The 12,349-nt window shown below is 37.2% G+C and overlaps 1 protein-coding gene across 13 annotated transcripts in view; it reads left to right on the top strand.

Moving 5' to 3' along the window:
- Nucleotides 1–11,400, top strand: part of LDB3 (LIM domain binding 3) — a 119,870-nt gene extending 108,470 nt beyond the window's left edge. For 12 of the 13 annotated variants that reach the window (XM_019617460.2, XM_019617462.2, XM_019617464.2 and 9 more), the window contains 4 exons: nt 986–1,166; nt 3,617–3,737; nt 4,986–5,101; nt 6,782–11,400. In XM_019617460.2, the coding sequence (XP_019473005.1) occupies nt 986–1,166; nt 3,617–3,737; nt 4,986–5,101; nt 6,782–6,871 (508 nt within the window). In that variant the 3' untranslated portion in view covers nt 6,872–11,400. The remainder of the gene's footprint in view (nt 1–985; nt 1,167–3,616; nt 3,738–4,985; nt 5,102–6,781) is intronic. The other variant, XM_019617461.2, reaches the window with a different exon arrangement.
- Nucleotides 11,401–12,349: the final 949 nt, after the last annotated feature.

The following is a 12,349-nucleotide window of genomic DNA, read 5'->3' as shown; positions in this document are numbered from 1 at the left end:
GTTGGTTTCATGGGGGCTGTGGCAAATCACTGTTTTTTTAAAACGACTTTCTGGTCCCTAAAGTACCCCCTGAAGGAGGTATATACACCACTGCATTGCGAGTGTTGGGGGCCAGTAGAAGGATGGAAGAAAAGGAACAAGACATCATTTTGGAACAGCAGCCAGATGTAATTGTTGCTTTTGTGTCTGGGAAGATAATGCCCACACTCTATTATCAGTGATTCATAGCATGCCTCTCCCTCCTCTCCCAGTTCATTCTGCTGGATTGGCGCCCAGTGTAACTCTCTGGACTGCTAACCAACTTGAAGTAATCCACATTTAATGAGTCTCATCCACTAAAAGGAGCTAGTTTGGTGAAGTGGAACTACTGCTTGTCACCCTTTATGTATTCTGAAACAGAAAGACTCCAGTAATAAAAGAATTAAATTCCGATCGCTACATCTAATTACAATCAAGAGTAAATCACCCAAACAAATTTGTGTCTTCCATATAATCAAGCAGCAGCTTGTCCTCTGATATACTAAAGTTTCTAGAATGTGCAGCATGTAGCAGTCTCTCAAAAGAAAATAAGGCAGGATATTGGGTGTATGTGGGTAGGTTTGGAAATTGGCCTGCTTTCTTGTGATTTCAAATAGTGGATTTATCTTTTGATTCACAAACCTTGGTCTTTTCCTATCGTCTTTCCAGTGGTCACAAAGATCACTTACAGCTGTGCAGATATGAAAAACATAGATGATTTTTCTGACAGCTGTTTGTAAATGCAATATATATGTCTAAACAATTAAATACTTTAAACAGTTGGCAAAGTGTTTTAGTAATAATCTTTAAAAAGACACTTTCTGCTCAGGTTTCTGGATCTTATTTTAATATGCACCTTCATAATTTGAATAGAATGCTTGTTATACATGGATGCAGCATCTAGCAAAATGGGTTTGTAATCGCGGTCACTCAGTATCTTTGCAATAAGAAATATCTTTGTTCACAGGGGTCCTTTCCTAGTAGCCATGGGTCGCTCTTGGCACCCAGAAGAATTCAACTGTGCTTACTGCAAGACATCCTTGGCTGATATGTGCTTTGTGGAAGAGCAGAATAGCGTATACTGTGAGCGCTGTTATGAGCAGTTCTTTGCACCAACCTGCTCCAGATGCCACACTAAGATCATGGGGGTAAGAAAGAGAACCATTACTTCAACTATACGTGATCCATTGAAATTAGAAATAACTTAAACTCTAAGCAATGATTGTAGTTATTTTATTATTTCTTCCCTTTTTGATAATACTTCCTTAGCCTGCTGATAATATTGGAACAAGGAACACATTATTTTATAATAATCACTAGGTAACCAAAATCTTGGCTATTCCTGTACTTTATCCAACTAGATAGAATAAGTAATCCAATTATCATCTCTCAGGTGTAAAACACATTACAATTTCTGGATAGTTCACTGCTATCAAGCACACAGGATGTTTATCTTATCTATCTTTTCCTTGTCTTCATGCAAGGGAGACTTGAACTGGAATGTTTTAATACTTGACTTAATCTAAAGTTCCATGGAGAAGACTGATCTTAGATAGGCTAGATGCTCATACTGCACTTCACTGTTAGCTAGCAGCACAGCTGCTGAGAGGAATGCTGATGACTTCTTATTGTTAAAAACAAAAACAAAAACAAACACAAAAAAACAAACAAAAAAACAGTAAATAAAATGATCTGAATTGAAGAAAGAGAAAAATAGATGCTAACTTTTTAAAATAGATGCCTAGATACAAGCAAATATGTTCTATGCATACCATAGATGATAATGAGGCATGAATACACTAAGATACTTCTAGCAGTTTATTTATGCATGCAATTACAGCGCATATATGCTATGATTCTCTTACTGAAGAAGAAAGAAATACCACATCCATTTCGACTGCTTAGCTGTCATCTTTTGACATCTGTCTGAATGTTGGCATTGGCTGAGAGATGCTTTACTCTGCTATTGCTGATTAGGGGTGGCGGCATCAGACGCTTATGGTGGAGCTCTGGCTCTGCAGCAGTAGGAGTAATTTTACAGCAGAGTCCTGACTTACCTAATTAATGTTGGCACAGATCAGTCCATCATTATGGATTTTCATCAGGAAAATAGCAAAGATGCCAGCTGCCTCTATTTATATTAATAAGATTTCTCTATCTGCTCTTTGCTTCTTAGCTCAGTGAGGTTCATAAATGGATCCAAGCCTATTTATCAGTGATAACTGTTTTGCAAACAGTAGCAAAAGTTAATGAAACCCAATAATGATTTTCTATATGGAAAGCATAAACTAGACTATTTTGATTTAAAGCGTGGAAATGGATTTCAGTCTCTTTTATCTTAGTCAATGGAAATAAATGTTTCAAAGAATCAGAATCTATGTATTAATCAGAAACAACGTAAAATAGAATCTAGATTCTCAGCTGCTTTAATCACTGTTTCACTGAAGTTAACCAAGCTAAATTACTCCAGTTAAGCGTCTAGCCCTCTGACAGTTTGACAGAGATATGCTCTCAAACATTGACAAACAAGACTGACAAATTAGTAGGTACTTAGCTATACATTAGAGCATACTATGGCAGCTTTTGGACTTGCAGAACTTACATATGACAAGATAAGAATGAATAGAGATTGCTCCATACTGGACGGAAAAAAGAACATGCTAGAATCTGGCTATTCCTACTTCCTGTGCCTTTTCTTGATATTGGATAAGATTTTATGTGGCTACACACACAACTAAAGAACTGCTAAGGGTTAAAGTAGCCTGCCAAAGAAAGGTCAGTTCCTTGGTTTTGTCCTGCAAACACTTGTTCATGAACACAGGCGACTATGTAGGAGAGGAAGAAACAATTGAGAATGGTGGGAGTTTAAAGACAGCTCAATTTGGTGCCAGAAACTTAGGAGCTTTACAGTGCTTGTGATTATACAAAGCATGGATCACAAGCATGTTTAAAAAATGCCACTTGTACACTGTCAAGCTTCTCTTCTGTAAAGAACATGTGCAGAATTTGCTTTTTTGTGATGAACACATGGCCTAGCAACAGATGCACAGACTCATTTTGACTAATTATGTAAGTCATAATCCAGTAACTTTTTTTAAATCACGTTTGTAAAGAGTTCTTGTGAGAAGCTTGAAGAAATGAGTACATAATCTAAGTTGCTTTGAAAACATCAGACTTAAATCATTTATCCCCTTTGTGCATTTCTTGGTCTTAGAGGTGAAATTGCTCTTCAAACTTTAAATAACAGATCATACGCTTGCATTGAGGAGTTCATAATGTCAAAAAAAAAAAGGAGAAAAAAAATCTAAACCTTTGTGTAGAATCTCCTCTGAGACAGCAACTGGGCATGTTGATACAAACAGCTGGCTGAACTATGTTGTTTCATTCTGGCAAATACGTTGCTCTAGAAATTTTGCAGTACTTGTACTTCTCTCTTTCCAGTGGAGCTTAGTTTCTGTTATACTTCTTTCTTTTGAGAAAAGGAACTGCCTGAAACAAAAGTGAAAAGTTTTGAGCATCTGTGCCTTGTATTTTTTCTCCAGTAGGTAGTTGCAGTGCTTGATATTCTGCTGGAGACTTTTGTTTCTTTATTTTACAGGAAGTGATGCATGCCCTAAGACAGACTTGGCACACAAGTTGCTTTGTTTGTGCTGCTTGTAAGAAGCCATTTGGGAATAGTCTCTTTCACATGGAAGATGGAGAACCTTACTGTGAGAAAGGTACAGCAAGCTGTATGGTTCTGCTTAGCATTCATGTGCTTTATGTTGTACGGAAGCAACACACAAATAATGCAATTGCTGGACAAAATAAAACCAGCTACCCAACCAAGAGTGTATTTTGCCTCCACTGTCCACATCTAAAAATGTTTCCTTCTTGATATTTTTTCTACTCAATGATAGGTTGGCAGAGTGCTGGTCTTTTTTGTCCCTATGTCCCAGATTGCCTGACTTCATTTATCTCCCTAACCTATTATAACAGTTAGCTCTAATTTCTCTCCCTTCACATTTGCTCCTGTCCCCATAACTTCCCTGGTATCTTCTGCTCACTAAAAATCTTCCTGTTACTGTGTAAGAAACTCTTCTTCTGACAGTGCTTCTATACAGTATGTGTGGATTGCTGCCCAAATTCTCTCTAAGTTGTTTGATGCTTCTATCCCAACCTAAAACGGATCACTATATGAAAAGATAGCTCTGCTCAGGTGTGCAACACATGCTAGTGCAGATTTTGTTTTCTGAGTGCTGCTTCTTGCTGACTAGAAAGGAAAAAGTCAGGATTTCCAAAAATACAGAAGAGTTAAAGGTAGTGGCCTGACACAGGCAAGGGTTAACCTGGTATTCCCTCTGTAAGCCCGTCCATGTCCTGTAAATGTGCTTCTGGCTTAGTTTTCTTTGGAAATGCCTTCCTTTTGGTTGCAAAAATCAGATTTTCCTATCATAGTAACTCTTAGAAAATCCTACAGCATGACTGATTTGATACCCTTTAAAATTGCAGTTTTCACCACAGCCTCTAATCACTTTCATTAATTCCATATATAGTTTGAGATTCTGCTTTGTCTCTTTCAAGTTATTTGCAAGTTGGACTTGATATTCAAAATAGAGATGTATTATGCAGCAGTTAAGGGGTTTCTATAATACTCTTTGTTAATACAGAAGAACCACAGTATTTCAACATGAAATAAAACTACTCATGGAAACTTAAAACTATGCTTCTAAGTGCATATTCTGTGTTTGTGATGACAACTTGTAGTACTGTACAGCCACAGGGCATTGCACTGAATTTGTATTTAAATAGTGGGGGAAAAAAATGCAGCTCTAAAATTCTGTTATGGGAGTGTTTTAATGAATATAGTAAGAAAATCTGAGCAAAAATAATAAAAAAAAATTATCGTCTGGAAACTTTCTATTTCTTTTGGGTGTAATGTGATTATGCTAAGAGTTTGTTCTAAGTTGGCTTTTTTATTATTTTAGATTACATTGCTTTGTTCAGCACAAAATGCCATGGCTGTGATTTTCCTGTGGAAGCTGGAGATAAATTCATTGAAGCCCTTGGACATACTTGGCACGATACCTGCTTCATTTGTGCTGTAGGTTCTATACCAAATACTATCTCATTTCTTTATGCTTTTATCATAAATTGTTAAGTAACACCAGAAGACCTGGAAGCAGAAATGACTAACATATGCCTTAGGATGCAGAGGGATTGAATTTCATTTCTTACTTACAGATGGAGAGGGATGAGATTCATTTCTCTTCTGCTCTGTAAATTTTTAGTAGAATTAAATTTAAATTTAACCAGCACAAGCGAATGCTCCTTAATAAATCATACAGTTCTAGAGAGTCTCTATGTACACTTATACCTAGCACTATTTGCTATTATTCTAATATTTACCAGATAAATCAGGATTTAAAATAAATCAATACAATTGAGGACTATAGGCATAATCTTACTTACAAAGCAGTAGAGTTTGCATTTCCATTCAGAATTCTTATTGAAAGTTGCAAAAAGGAATCTGTTTAGAGAGAATGAATAGTAATTAATGTAGAAGTTGGTCACGCTCATCAGTTATGGTGTGGCCATATTCCTACACTGCACACAAAGCAGTTACGTGTGTATGATAAGCAGAACTTTTCATATGGCTCCAATACAGCTGTGCTGCTCCCCAACCTATTATTCATAAGGTAATAAAAGAACCTCTAATTAGCTAAAAAAATAGTATGTTGGCCACACCAGAAGTGACAATTTCTAAGATTTGTTGAACTTTAATATTCAGTTGAATAGCAGAAAGTGTAGAAATATTTATAAATATATTAGGCTAAACTGGCTACTGATCCTTTAAGTGTATGTGGAAGTGAGTACCACAAAGGTGTTTTTCTATGCAAACTGAAATATCTTGGAAATTTGAACATAGAAAGCAATACCAAGGCAGACATTTTCCTTCACAAACCAACAGCTGTTTGTAACTTATAAAGGACACTTTCTCTGTATACTTCCATTTCTTGTTTTCGCTTTTTCACCTAGATGCATCCTTATGTATTTATTTTATTAGCAACCCAATTTTGTGCAGAGGTGACATCCTTTTTGTTAATGTATTTCTCTAAGCTGTTTTTGTAGAAGCTAATTCCACCTTTTTTCAGTGAGCTAAAAGTCAAATGCAAGATCTTTTTTGATGTGCTTATCCTCATATCCATTCACATGGTTTTTCCTTCCCCGCGTAGCAGCGCATCACTGATGTTATCTCTCACTGGTCTTAAGCCTGCCACAAGCAGGGACAACATTTACTAGATTCTAATGCACTGACTTCCTTAAGTGGTTTAGCTAACTCTGACCTCACGTGTTGTTGTGCTGCCCAGTGTGGATATCAGCACAGTTCCAGCAGAGATAAAGTTGATCTAAATCTAGGCTACCTTGCCCTTAGCTATGCATTTTCACACACTCTGCTATGTCAACGCTGGCACTTATGAAGCCGGGTAGTGAGCTTAATTCGTTGAAGAATAATTCACAATTTCAGTGATACCAGCTGTCTGATTGAGTCATTCCTTGATCACAAAAACACCCAAGTAATGAGGGGAATGAGTATCAGGTGGTGCCACGGCAGGAGGTACACTTGGGACCATGCCGATGTAAAATCATGCAGTGCAGGGGTCAGAATCTAGGTCTTGAAGTCTGAGCCACCTGTGTGTGTTTGAGTGTGCCACTAACCAAACCAAGACCTAAACTAACTCTCTCTCTCTCTCTCTCTCCCTCTGTCTCTCTCTAATTCTAGGTATGCCATGTGAATTTGGAAGGTCAACCGTTCTACTCCAAGAAGGATAAGCCACTGTGCAAGAAGCATGCCCATGCCATCAATGTTTAAAAAAAGAGCTGGAAGTCAGTAATGCTGGGGAAACCTGATGACTAAATGAGCAATTATAAAGTTGATAACCATGGCTAGCATTTGTCTTGGTAGAAGCTATAAAGTTGATATTTCTAAAGTTTCATTTTAACCTCGTTTCTTAGGAGCAGAACATGCTTTTGCGTGGTTCATACAAAATGAACAATCAAAACCAAATTAAATACTCCATTTAAAAACAGATTATTAGTGCAGCAGTTTGGAGAAATACTGATTAAAACCTGTGATTTAAAACGTAATATATAAATAGAATTTAAAATGAACTACCCACAGCAGTTTTACTGCTTAGACCACACACTAGTGTTTAAGAATAACAGGAAAAGTCCTGTTATTGTAATAACTCACTCTCTTGTAATAGCTCATTTTCTTTCATAAAAAGAATGAGTAAGTGCTATACGAACAATAATCAGTAGAACCAAAGGGCACAGCTTTCAAAGGGAAATAAATAGGTTAGGGTTTCCTCTATGAAAAGTGTGTGCTATTCCTTTATGTTGTGGTGCTACCTCATAGCATCAAATATTTTAGATTCTTTCCAAATAAGAAGTTTGCCTTGAATCCATATGTAGCTCTGAAGCCTAAGAGACAATGAGTAGCTTAGTTTGAGAATGGAGTGGAAATGGAATTAACTCTTTCCACACCCAATAAGATTGAGGAAAACATGTTGGGTCAACCTTGCTAGTGCACTTGGCTAATACTTGAGCAGTAGATATCTCACTTTCAAATCTTAATGGAAAAGGATAACTGGCTTTGTCCAGCCTGCTCTTAAATTGAATGGAATCAGGCTGGCTGGAAAGGAACTGCGGCTATTGATTCAAAACCAGTTTGCCTTTCCTCTTGTGGGAAAAAAAAAACCTGAATATTACTTTGGTTTATAATGTCCATTGATATAAGTGGGAGGTAGGAACCCATTTCTGGATCTTTAATAGTGATTAACAACGAAGACACATTTCTATCTAGTACAGCTAGAAAGTGGGAGATGGCTTGCAAAAGTTGCCAAATCTATCCCACATACCTAGAAAAAAGGCACCTTTATTTCTCCTGTAGAATGTAATCAATCAATGTTTTATCAGTGTAAATGAATGTTGATAAAAATTCATTGGGCAGCATAACACCACAGACAGATGCTTTTTACTGTTTTCCTCAGTTTAAATATAACACATTCTACATCGTAGCATTTGCCATTGTACGACAGTAGGCCTTGTCACTTCATCATAGTCCTATTTTTAAATATTTTATAAAAAACTTCGAAGTTGCTCAAACATTTATAAAACTGTTCTTTTTGTTTGGTTGGTTTGATTTTTTTGAAAGCAATACTTGTAGTACTAGCAGTGATTTTGAATTCCTAATTTTAAATATCTATTTGTATTGGAGGCAGCAGTTCTGTTGAATAGAAAATGGAGTTAAAATGGAAAGCCTAATCAATATTCAAGTTTTATTAATTTGCTTAAATGAAAATTATGATTGTGTATTGACAGCTTGCAGTACTGACAGTTTTTAATTAGTATTTCTGAGGGTGAGAATGAGTTCTGTGGGCCACATTCTGGTGCTATCTGCACACTACTGTACCTTGTGTTTTGAGTAACTGGGAATGACTTGGCATTGTCTGTCTTTTCTCTCCTATAGGTAATGCCAATTCTAAGAACATAGGTGTGTCTTTTTAGTGATGAAAAGCTATCCAAAGCTGTGGGGAGAAGTGTGGGGAGGAGGAAATAAAAGAAAAGGGGGGTTAAAATGTGAGTTAAATTAGCTGCAGGCAGTCCACATCTTGGAAGAAAATAACAACCATAACTGCCTGTGGCAGTTCAGACATGTATGACCTGTGTTTATTCAGCAGGTATCTTAGTTCTCACTGATCTTAGCAGGGATCTGATCTGAGTGCTTACAGGGTCAGATTTTGAATGCATTAGTTATTCTATAACACTACTTCATTATATGCAAAGCTTTTTTTTTTGTTTTGTTTTTGTTTTTCTATAGGAAACAAATTTTCTGTTTTCAGTCAGTGCTGGGCTGATGTAAACATGGTTCCATTAATTACAAAACCCAGGTATTTGGCTCATAATATTCTCCAGAGGAATAAACTATAATCATGGAAGTTAAATACATTTTTACTCATATTTGATTCATTAAATACGTTTTTATAAGAGTGAGACAATTCTATACTTCCTTTTAATTTTTGAATGCATTGAAGATGCTCCTTGGGCAGACTTCTGTGTTACCCACTGACTGGGACTAGTCTCTTACTGCCAACATCAAACTCTCAAAACAGGGAGTCTGACTCCTTGGCACAACACAGACTGCTAGAGCATGTGACACCTCAGTAGAATGTCATGATCTAATCTATGTGCTTATGTGTGTGTCTCTCTCCACCTTTTCTGTCCCTAAGAGCTTCCTCTTTGCTGGTACTGTGAAGGATGCAGCATTTTAAGAGATGGTCAGAGATGATTGGCTGCAGCTTAACCAGGGGTGTACAGTCTGTGCAGAGAATGTGGTAGGCAGCCAGGCTGAAGATGCTTCTTTCTTCTCCATATTCACAAGGGACCCCAAGATGGCCAGATGAAGTTGCTCAGGACTTCCCGTCAGGAGCTCAGGTGGACAACTATGGGATGTGGGAGGATTTCCATCTGGGGTCTCGGTGTGAGCAGGGGAAGAGAGGTTTGGATCAAAGAGGGCAGAGCACCTGCAGCAGCCAGAATCAGGGGGGCTTGAGGGCCTCTGGTATTGTGTAGAAGGGTGAAGCACTGGGGAGGCAGGGGAAGCTGGGGCTGGAGGAGGGGGAGGAGATAGGTAAGGCCAGTTGCACTAAGTTGATATATTAGATACTTCGGTTGAGGCAGAGGGAGGAAGCAGAGAATAGCCAGCATGACTTGCTATGGTCAAGGAAAGGGCTTGGCACAGGAAACTGGGGTACAAAGAGTGACAATAGTCCCAAGATACAGTATGAATGTATACCGAATGAGTGAGCAAGGAAGATCCAGGATCCTATCTAGTAGAAGTCAACACTGCAGAAGAGTGAATGCAACATATGTTAGGCATAGCTGAGCTAGCTTGTGCAGTGGCAACTGTGAAAATGCAGCAGTAGAGATTTCAGGGGGAGCTGTACTAACTTGAAGGGGTCCTGAAAATTTCCTTGGACAGGTAATCTGCACTGTAACACATGCCCTGACTCCAGCTGGTGTCTGAGCAAGTGAGATTAAAACTAGTTTACATATCAGTTTATGAGGTACAGTGATATCTCTGAGTGAAAAACAGAGATACCCTGAGGATTATCATGTAATAAATTTCCTGTTTTGACTTGTGCTGCTTCATAATAAGGTCCAAAAATAGAGAATCCACTTACCTGCCCTTACATAATTTTTGCACATATCTGAACCAGAAATTTGTGAATAGTAATGTAGATTTTTAACTTTCACAGGGATAGAATCCCACATAACTGCTGATACACTTCTGCCGTATGTCACCTTTGTGATATGGAGGAAAAGATGCATAGTTAAATAATCCAGAACAGGGCCCTTCAACTATCACTGAATATAAATGCTATACAAAAACCGTGTTTGCAGGATGAATAATGTGCACTTGTTTATGTTTTATGTCTTGTAACAGATGCCTGGGATAAGTCATAAGTTCCTCTAAATATTTATATTAATTAACATGGGACTTTACGTAATAAAACAAAGATCCTGTACCTCTGAATGACCAAATAAGAATACTGGTATTTTATCTAATAATGTGTTCAGTATCTTTTCAGTCAATGGCTTCAAAAATGACCTTAATGCTTTTTCTCTTTTTCTGCTCTTTTTGCATAAGAGAGTAAAGATTACCAAAGAAGGCTTTGCTTTTATTATCTGAAAAGAAAACCACTGATCTGACTTATTTTTTCTGAGTTAATTTGTAATGTACTGGATTCACATATTGCAATTTTAAACGAGGAAAAATATTTTACTTTGGTCCTTCAGTGGTCAGTACTTTGGGTGAAATGTTTTCTTAAAGACATATTTATGTTTAATAATGTGAACATACACAGCACCAGACACACTCATTAGTGTCTAATGCTGGGAATGCTAATGTTTATTTGTAATACTTGTCTCCAGGTAGCAGATAATAATTTGTTTAGTATTTACAAACATCAGAATTTGAAACTGAGTGATTTCTTGTCTGCAGTGATCATAGAAGCCTAGGTTTTATAATATATTTACATGTTGACTTGATGCCACAAGTGCCCTTGCTTTTAGATACATATTTTTCTGAGGTTCTTAGTTAGTTCAGGTCAGAATGCAGCATGGTTTATGAGGTGTGAATAACTGTAGCTTGCATGGATTACCTGTGCCAACATGGATAAAACAGTCTAGTAATAAAATGAATGTACAAATACATTTAAAGCTTTACAATTTGGACATGTTTGTTAATATGGCATGTGAACAGCTGACAGCATACACAAGCTTGTATTCTCTACTTCAAAACCGAAAATAAACTTAGAAGCATTGGTTTCAACCTTATTGTGCATCAGTCTTGAATGTTTTATTAGCTAAATTGTGCTATTTTAAACAAACATTGGTATGCTTAAAAGATGTAGTGTACTAACAGTACATGTTGTAGCTTAGCAAGACCGTGTCAACAAATGCTGTTTATAGCAAGCTTACAAGGAATGGTTAAATTCTGTCTTGGCTTACACGGATGAATCTGAGAACGAAGTTTGATTGCGTGAGTTCTGGTGGATGTTTTTCCATTTCTTAGCAGAAGTGACTTTAAATAGTATACAAAGTGTTTTAAATGTTCTCATTGAACTCTAGTGCCAAGAAAGTCCTTTCAAAGGAAAGGGTATCTACATACAGCAGCGTGACTTATTAAAACAGCCATTTTGTGCATTCCTAATCCACACCCCTCAGGCACGCAGTGTTTTGAAAGATACAACTAATTACATGAAACATAATTAAGAACTTAGATAATAAGTGGACAAACTTGGCTTTACGTGGCATTACAAAGTACAGTATCAGGAACTGCAAATTTGTGAACTTTGGTTTTATTTTACAGCCCTAATTTGTTTACAGTGTGCATAAGGAAAAACAATTCAGAAGAATGAACAGAATGTATGCAAATTGCTGTTAATTTTGAATTGCTCTTTTTCCAGATTGCCTGTGCTGACCTTTAAACTTTGCACTAGACAGTTGTACCATGATCCCTGGAGAGCTGAGCGGTACTGAGGGGAAGCACTAGAGGTATAACACTCTGCCAGTTAATAGGGTGCAAAAAGTGAACAGAGCAAAGTTCATTAGAGAAACACATGGTGCAAAACAGCTTGACAAGTGTTGCGTTAAGAGGTTCTTAACAGAAGAGAGATTATTATTTGCTCTGAATAAAATGGTGTTTTCAAGACTATAAACTTAGGCGTTGCTTTTTCCCCTAATTGTGAATCTTAAATTCTGCCAGTTTCTGTTGATTAGAAAA

This window comes from Meleagris gallopavo, chromosome 8 (assembly GCF_000146605.3).
Source record: "Meleagris gallopavo isolate NT-WF06-2002-E0010 breed Aviagen turkey brand Nicholas breeding stock chromosome 8, Turkey_5.1, whole genome shotgun sequence".
NCBI lineage: Eukaryota > Metazoa > Chordata > Aves > Galliformes > Phasianidae > Meleagris > Meleagris gallopavo.
Note: the sequence above shows the minus strand (reverse complement) of the source record. Positions and strands in the feature narration are given on the sequence as shown.